At 49.6% G+C, this 7,748-nt stretch overlaps 2 protein-coding genes across 5 annotated transcripts; one reads left to right on the top strand and one right to left on the bottom strand.

Annotated features, from left to right (window-relative positions):
* The first annotated feature begins 1,609 nt into the window (after positions 1–1,609).
* TSPAN31 (tetraspanin 31) lies at positions 1,610–4,440 on the top strand. Of its 2 annotated transcripts, none has more exons than XM_008148723.3 (6): positions 1,610–1,831; positions 2,332–2,499; positions 2,741–2,821; positions 3,175–3,306; positions 3,586–3,699; positions 3,802–4,440. In XM_008148723.3, the coding sequence occupies exons 1-6, from the start codon at positions 1,769–1,771 to the stop codon at positions 3,874–3,876; spliced, it is 633 nt and encodes a 210-aa protein (XP_008146945.1). In that variant the 5' UTR covers positions 1,610–1,768; the 3' UTR covers positions 3,877–4,440. The 2 variants fall into 2 exon arrangements, with proteins under 2 accessions (XP_008146945.1, XP_054574902.1); XM_054718927.1 differs by lacking the exon at positions 1,610–1,831 and adding an exon at positions 2,063–2,122.
* CDK4 (cyclin dependent kinase 4) lies at positions 4,439–7,481 on the bottom strand. 3 transcript variants are annotated; one of them, XM_054718925.1, is made up of 8 exons: positions 7,232–7,481; positions 6,530–6,825; positions 6,227–6,362; positions 5,940–6,107; positions 5,677–5,786; positions 5,384–5,434; positions 5,113–5,248; positions 4,439–4,861 (listed from the first exon to the last, which is right to left on the bottom strand). In XM_054718925.1, exons 1-8 carry the CDS (start codon positions 7,346–7,348, stop codon positions 4,769–4,771), a joined length of 1,107 nt encoding a protein of 368 aa, XP_054574900.1. In that variant the 5' UTR covers positions 7,349–7,481; the 3' UTR covers positions 4,439–4,768. The 3 variants fall into 3 exon arrangements, with proteins under 3 accessions (XP_054574900.1, XP_054574901.1, XP_008146946.1); XM_054718926.1 differs by having other exon boundaries at positions 6,530–6,842; positions 7,232–7,296; XM_008148724.3 differs by having other exon boundaries at positions 6,530–6,766; positions 7,232–7,288.
* Between the last annotated feature and the right edge of the window lie 267 nt (positions 7,482–7,748).

Below are 7,748 nucleotides of genomic sequence, written 5' to 3'. Positions count from 1 at the left end.
CTCTTGGTTTAGGACCAGAAAAGGAAGAGGGTAGATGAATTCAAGAACAGAACAAAGATGCAGGGAGGATGATGGGAGAAATGGTGGATGGTTTGATCTAATTACTTTGTTTCAAGACTCCAACCTTTCTGGCCCTGCCAAATGTCTGTTCTTCTGCATATCAATTTATAAAAGATAGGGGATTGTAACTATATGAATATGTCTGCAGCTGGAGATAAGGAAACTGAGGTTATTACCCACTGGAACCTGTAAAATTGTCTGAACAGTAACTAACACTTAGTATTTACTATGTGTCAGGTATTGTTCCAAGCATTTTACATATATTAACTCATTCAGTCCTCACAACAACTCAAGAGGTAGGTGTATTGTTATTTATCTACATTTTACAGATGAGGAAACAGGCACAGAAAGCTTAACTAATTGGCCAAAGATTACACAGTTAGTGATTGGAAAACTGGAACCATGCAGTCTGACTAGCAATAAGACTATATACTGCTTCTGCAGTCATTGAATCCAAGTACACACATACTTAAACCATTCTGTGGGGTTGAAGGGAGGTTTTTCATTTGTATTCTTACTAAGACTGCTTCTTTCTCTTTTCCCATTCCCATAAAAATGGCAGCGTGTCCAAGCATTTGTTCAATAATAAACATATGTTGGCCAACCATCCACTGTGCCCACCCCAGAGTGAAAATGTGTGACTCTTCCTTACTCTGATTTATTCATATTCCAGACCCCTCCCTTCGTCATTTTTTGCAAGCTCTGGACCAGGCATGTGTTCTTTTTATTTATTTATTTATTAAAATATATTTTATTGATTTTTTACAGAGAGGAAGAGAGAGGGATAGAGAAGTTAGAAACATCAATCAGCTGCCTCTTGCACACCCCCTACTGGGGATGTGCCCGCAACCAAGGTACATGCCCTTGACCGGAATTGTACCTGGGACCCTTGAGTCCGCAGGCCGACGCTCTATCCACTGAGCCAAACCGGTTTCGGCCAGGCATGTGTTCTGAAGGCATCAGGCACACCCATGTCTGTGGCTTTGTCACATACAGTAGTGCACTGACCAAGGCTGCTGTTTTACATTTTTAATATCGAGTATATTCACACCAGTTAGGGGGGGATATGGAACGGGACATGTGTACTAGTGGACATGCTTGCAAATGTGTAAGGATTTGCTGGGTGTTGCTGTGCCCAAACCCGGACCACTGTGGTTGGGCTAAATAACTCAATATTTTGCTCCTCTGGGTGTTCCCGAGTGTGATGCAATAACAACAAACAATGGCATCATCGTGAGGTCACTGCAGGACAAGGGAGGAGCCCTTTCGCCTTGCCCGGGCAGTCCTGTCTTCTCTCTCTTCGCCGGAGTTTCTCCAAAACCTCCTCTCCGGGATTAGCCTCTTCCAGCTGCGACAAGGGAAAGCTTCACTTTCAATCCGGGGTTTCCAAGTTTAGGCACTGATCTCTAGGCGAATCTTTGCAAGCCCTGCCTCCACTCTTAAGTTTCATCCTATAAAGAACCTAAAGGAGGGGCCGGGAGGCGGGTCAGTAACGCAATGCAGATTGATTGGCATTCAGGCCGTCGACGTTCTGTTTTAGCCCTGAGTTTCTCCAATCCAGAGGCAGGGGTGGGACGGTGCAGGCGCAGAGAATTGGGTTTAGGTGGACTAGATTTAAAGAGACAGAAGCTGTCGGGGTCCAGGAAGACTGTCCCTAAGACCCTCTCCCTAAGTCCTTGGGACCACTGGGGTCCCCAAAGCTGGGGAGATGGTTTGCGGTGGCTTTGCCTGCTCCAAGAATGCGCTGTGCGCGCTCAACGTGGTCTACATGGTGAGGTTTTGGAGGTGGGGAAAGCTTCAAGGTGGAGAGGCGAGTGGGGAGATTATTCAGGGGACTTCCGGTGGGTAGAGGGGTGTACTGAGTGTTCCAGGAAGATTCCCAGGAACTTCCGGCGAAGAGGGAATTCCTGGGGACTTCCGTGGGTAGAGGGGAGACTTCCGGTGATCGGAGGGTTTGTTTGGGGGTGGCGGAATGAACTAGGGGTTGTGGGAACAAAGACCTCTCCCTCCTTTTTGTGAACTTTAGTTTCTCCCAAAATAGAAGTGATGGATGAAGCTAAAGGTTCGGTTTTTATATTCATAGATTACTATCCTGCAACCCCCCACCCCCACTCCATCCCAGCCATTCTGACCTCCTAGGGTAGGAGTGCCCAGGGATGTTACAGATTCCCATAGCACCTCCTCTCCTTCTAGTCCCGGGTGCCCTGTAAGGCCTTGGGCTGTGCTGCACGCTAGAGTTCTGATATGTATCCTGCTTTCTGTTTCCCGTAGCTGGTAGGCTTATTGCTCATCGGAGTGGCTGCTTGGGGTAAGGGCCTGGGTCTGGTGTCCAGCATCCATATCATCGGAGGAGTCATTGCTGTGGGAGTCTTCCTCCTGCTCATCGCAGTGGCTGGACTGGTCGGTGCTATTAACCACCACCAAGTTCTGCTGTTCTTTGTATCCTTACCCAAAGTGATGGGGCACTAGAGAACTCTTGGGAGGGCTGAATGGGCTAGGAAGAAATTAGACCTCAGGGATCTGGGGGGACATGTCTCTGCTCTATGAAACTAGGGCTGATGGTTTTATTGCTTTCAACTGACATAGTTGTGTAAGTTCTATGAATAAATAAAATCAGATGATTGTTAGAGGTGGAACATAAAGGAATCTAGGACTTTTTCCCCATAACTCTTCCTCTCAGTACATGATCATCCTTGGTTTGGTCTTCGTCTTCCAGTTTGGAATCTCTTGGTCATGCCTGGCCATTAACCGAAGCAAACAGGTAAGGGGATAACCTTTCAAGTACTTGCATTTTTCTCTAACCTCTAACTCCCTAACAGTCTTGCCCCAAAGATCATTCTTAGATCTACCACTTCCAGACTCGAGCCATTTGCTTCCCTAGGATGTCTGGCTAATTTTCCATGACAATGTAAGAGAACCTTAGGTGGATATTTATCATTGGGTCTGTATAACTGTGATACACTCCTCCTCACCGCGCGCCCCCCCTGCCCCGCCCAATGTTGACTCCCTTTGCTGGAGTAGGGAAATTGAGGTACTTGGACTGAGATCAAAATGTAGGGAGAATCTTAAGGTTAGCAGCATCAAATAATTTCCCTCTGCCTATATATCCTCCAGACAGATGTCATCAATGCTTCTTGGTGGGTCATGAGCAACAAGACCCGGGATGAACTGGAAAGAAGTTTTGATTGTTGTGGCTTATTCAACCTCACAACCATGTATCAACAAGATTATGCTTTTTGCACTGCAGTGAGTTGGCGGGGAAGGGTGGGTAGGAAAATTGGGGAAGGACAGTGCCTAAATTGGCAGGTTTTAGTTTGAATAGGATTGCCTCTCTAGCAGCTCTTATATTGGGACTGTGTGCTGCTGTGTTGGGAGTGGGTATGGATCCAAAAGCTAGCTAAATGGGATTTCAATCAGTAAGATACTGATCAAAACTGGTAAAATTTCTAGGGTCATTTATCATAGGTGTTGGGACAGGGCATCTCTTAGCAACTCTGCATCCTCCACACACACTTTTTATCCTAGGTCTGCAAGAGCCGGAGACCCACATGCCAGATGTGTGGAGAAAAGTTTCTTAAACATTCAGATGAAGCCCTAAAAATCCTGGGGGGTGTTGGACTCTTCTTTAGCTTTACAGAGGTAACGTTCTCCAGTCCTCTCATATGCACCCTTTCTCTACATCTGTAAGTCAGCCCCAGAGATTCAGAATTGGTGCTTATCTTTTTCCCTTTGCTTCTACAGATCCTTGGTGTCTGGCTCGCAATGAGATTTCGGAATCAGAAGGATCCTCGAGCCAACCCCAGTGCCTTTCTATGAGACTTTGGATCCTTTTGACTTCTCTCCTGTTCTCCCTAAGCTTTTTCTTCCTCCCTTAGGGAAAACCCAGGGTCAGTGACCTTTTTTGTTTGAGAAAGAGGAAAGGCCCTTTGCCGTCCCCTAAAGGTGACTGAATATGAGGAATACAGAGAAGCCTCTTCTTTCCCTGAGTGGATACGGGAAGCTCCCGGGAGTGTATGAGATGGTATGGGGGTCGGAGTCATTCCTGGCTGTCTCCCCTCTTCTCCCTTCCACATGCCGGACCACCACAATACATCCTGGCCTGGCTCCAAGGGGAAACCAAGGACAGAGCCAGAGAGAAAACCACCAAGAAATCTTTCTTGTAATAACAGGACCGTTTTGGGGGAAGGTCAATGAATATAAAAATAAAAGCCATTTAAACTCCAATTCAAAGCAGCAAATTGAATGCCTGCCTTGTCTTCTCTTACCAGTTGAGGGGCTCCACTGACTATGTAGACCCTGTAACCTAAGGAGAATCTATCTGCCAAATGGTTTTTCCAAATCCCCAAATGGCAAAGCCAATCAAAGGAAGAAACATTAAAAAAAAAAGACCATATTTCTTTGTTTTGTTTTTTTCCCCCCGTATAAAAAAGGATCCCAATATCAAGGTAAGGAAGGGGAGAACAAGGGACATGCTCCTTGGTATAAGGAAACAGGAGGGCAGGAGAAGGATAATCCCCAAAGGAGGAGAGGGAGGGGAATGTCATTAAGGCAGCCAGCAAGATATTCTCTGTAAAAAGTTGGAGGAAGTGTCTCCACAGCCTCAGATAAAAAGACACAGAGCGCCTTCTCAGTGGGAGGCTCTGCACTCTAGTGTTCAAAGGAAGGTAAATGACAGCTTCTCTTGGTTCTGTTGCAGCTACTCCATTGCTCACTCTGGGTTACCTTCCTCCTTTTGTAGATAAGAGTGCTGCAGGGCTCGGAAGGCAGAGATTCGCTTGTGTGGGTTAAAAGTCAGCATTTCCTGAGAGGGGAGACAAAGGTCCGAAAGTCAGTCGTGAGGGGGGAAAAAAACCCCAAAACGACTTTTGCTCACCCTCAACAATACTAGGATGGGCTATTTTCTACATTCCTCTTTGTGGATGGCCAATCACAGTAGCAAAAGACTAGCCCATCCAACAACCGAGTCTCAGGAACCACGATGGTTTGGGTCCCTTTCCTATTACTACATTTTTCACCCCAATCTCACCCCATTCCCTTGCCCAAACCCAGTACCAGCAGCAGCTGTGCTCCAGACTTCTCCATCTCCGGGATCACCGACTGCACTGGGCAGGGCCCTCTGGGGGGGAAGGCTCCTCGGGGTAGAGACACATCTCGGGGCCAATCTTCCTCTGGAGGCAGCCCAATCAGGCTGTGGGGGATAGGAAAACTCTGGTCAGGGAGGTCCTCCAAGGCTCCACCCCAGGGGCAGAGCCAAATGCTACCAGGGCTCAGCAGTAGAAAAAGACTCAGAATGAGCATGTTTTTCCCCTTGCCAGTCACTTACTCAAAGATTTTGCCCAATTGGTCAGCTTCAGAGTTTCCGCAGAAAAGAGGCCTAAGGTGAGAAGGGACACAACATCATTTTCAAAGATGTGGTAGCAGAATGGTTAATGCTTAAGTGGTTCAAAGAGAGGGTATGGAAACTAAAGGGATAATAAGTTCCTAATTCCATTTCAGAGCTTCTAGTTACAGACAAGGTGGTCAGTAGTACTCAAGTGAAAGAATGGGCAAGATATGGAGATGATTTTTAAGAGATTTGGGAAGTTCAAAATAGTTCAGGATCCTTAGGTCCCATACTTTCGACGAAACATCTCTGCAAAGATACAGCCAACACTCCACAAGTCCACAGGTGTTGCGTATGTAGACTGCAGAAGAACTTCCGGGGCACGGTACCAGAGTGTAACAACCTAATGGGAATTAGAAGAGTGGATAGGGCCCTATGGGTTACCATAAAGCACAACTGCTTAACTGATGTCACAAAACACATGACTTCTCGACTGCTATTGGGCACTTTCCTACCCCCAACCAGAACCCATTTTGGCTAACATCTTTCTACTGACCACAGGTGTAAGTGCCATCTGGTAGCTGTAGATTCTGGCCAGGCCAAAGTCGGCCAGCTTGACTGTCCCACCACTTGTCACCAGGATATTCTCTGGCTTCAGGTCTCGGTGAACAATGCAATTGGCATGAAGAAAATCCAGGCCTCTTAGAAACTGGCGCATCAGATCCTGGTTTGGAAGGGGGAGGTACAGAGCAACTGGAAACTAGGCGCCATACCTGAAATCACAGCGGCTTCTACTGCACGGGTCCCAATGTACCTCTCTCATCGTCTGCCCACCCCACGCACCTTGATGGTCTCCACTGGCAAGCCTGGTGGGGGTGCCTTGTCCAGATATGTCCGTAGGTCTTGGTCCACATGCTCAAACACCAGGGTCACTTTGGTCTCCCGGTCAGTTCGGGCGGTGGCACAGACATCCATCAGCCTGGCCGGAACAAATGGTGGGTTACTCATGGATCAATCCCTTTTGGCCCCAACATGACCTTCCCTATTCTATTTCCTCAGGATCCTCACTCCTCTCCAGACCACCACGCCCCACATATAGGTGTCTTTCCCCCTTTACTACCCACTCCCAACCCTTCACCTTCTCACCGGACAACATTGGGATGCTCAAAAGCCTCCAGCCGCCTCAGTAAGGCCACCTCACGAACTGTGCTGATGGGAAGGCCCCCTCCGGCACCTCCTCCATTGGGGACTCTCACGCTCTTGAGGGCCACAAAGTGGCCACTGTGTGGATCACGGGCCTTGTACACCGTCCCATAGGCACCAACACCAATCTCAGCCACTGGCTCATACCGAGGGGTAGCCATTCTCAGATCAGAGAAGACCCTACAATCACAGAGACTCCTACCACCGAAATTCCCTTCCAGAGTTCGGATGGTCTGAGCCTACAGCAACAAAGTAACTCCAGAAAAAGAAAAAAAAAAAAACATCACAAAGACACACCACCAGCACCCCTCCCCTTCCCCAGTCCTCCAAGAGGCCAGGCCCGCCCCTCAGGTAATACAATGACTCTAGCCCCAACCCCTTCAGCCACGAGAGGCCCTAGAATTTTTTTTAAAAATCTCTCTTCCTTTGGGACCGTCGCGCCGGCCACAAAGGAAGAGCCCACACGACACACCCCCTGCATCGAAGATCCTACACCCCAGCCCTAACACTACACCTCCCACGACCACAAAGGACCAGATTACGCCCTGCCCCACGTCCCTCCCTCCAGCGACCCTTCTGTGACTGGCCCGCGTAGGAAGCCAGGGTGGTTAATGGTCTCCATTCCTGGGTAGGGGCTGCTCTTACTTCTCCCCGCGCCGGGGACTGCGGGGGCGGACCGTTATCGGGGCCCAGGAGCCGGTTTCTGCGGAGCCATACACTCGAGCTCAGTCCGGAGCAGCTGGACCGCACGGGCCCGACCATAGACACAGGCCGCAAGCTAGAGCGGACCCCTCACCCCCACCCGCACCATGTGACCAGCTGCCAAAGAGGCGCGCGGAAACCCGGGGGGAGGGGCGAACGCCGGACGTTCGGGGCACGTGACCAGCCACTCCTGCGCAGAGGGGCCCGGAGCGGCTTTGCCTGGTTGGGGGGCGGCGAGAATGGGGAGGAGGGACGATGGCGACCACGTGACCTGTTGCTATCCCACGTGACCGCATGCTATTGCTCTGAGGAGCAGAGGTGTGGTTACGCGGCAAAGCACGTGACTAGTTGCCACTACCCAAGCGGGGTGGGGTGGAGGTTGGGGGGGAGATGGGAGAGGGTGGAGTCCGAGGCGGTGCCATGGCAACCTGGGCCACCCAGATCCCAACTGCGGGCTGCA

The sequence above is a fragment of the Eptesicus fuscus genome, chromosome 7 (genome assembly GCF_027574615.1).
Source record: "Eptesicus fuscus isolate TK198812 chromosome 7, DD_ASM_mEF_20220401, whole genome shotgun sequence".
In the NCBI taxonomy this organism is placed as follows: Eukaryota; Metazoa; Chordata; class Mammalia; order Chiroptera; family Vespertilionidae; genus Eptesicus; species Eptesicus fuscus.
Note: the sequence above shows the minus strand (reverse complement) of the source record. Positions and strands in the feature narration are given on the sequence as shown.

Excerpts from the sequence above, each read along its gene's own strand:
- TSPAN31 (XM_008148723.3), top strand. The coding sequence starts at position 1,769 with ATGGTTTGCGGTGGCTTTGCCTGCTCCAAGAATGCGCTGTGCGCGCTC. Across the intron at positions 2,822-3,174 it reads CCATTAACCGAAGCAAACAG|ACAGATGTCATCAATGCTTC; the intron begins GTAAGGGGATAA and ends TATATCCTCCAG. Across the intron at positions 3,307-3,585 it reads ATTATGCTTTTTGCACTGCA|GTCTGCAAGAGCCGGAGACC; the intron begins GTGAGTTGGCGG and ends TTTTTATCCTAG.
- CDK4 (XM_054718925.1), bottom strand. The coding sequence starts at position 7,348 with ATGGTCGGGCCCGTGCGGTCCAGCTGCTCCGGACTGAGCTCGAGTGTA. Across the intron at positions 6,108-6,226 it reads TGCCAGTGGAGACCATCAAG|GATCTGATGCGCCAGTTTCT; the intron begins GTGCGTGGGGTG and ends CTTCCAAACCAG. Across the intron at positions 4,862-5,112 it reads CTGGAGCACAGCTGCTGCTG|GAAATGCTGACTTTTAACCC; the intron begins GTACTGGGTTTG and ends CTCCCCTCTCAG.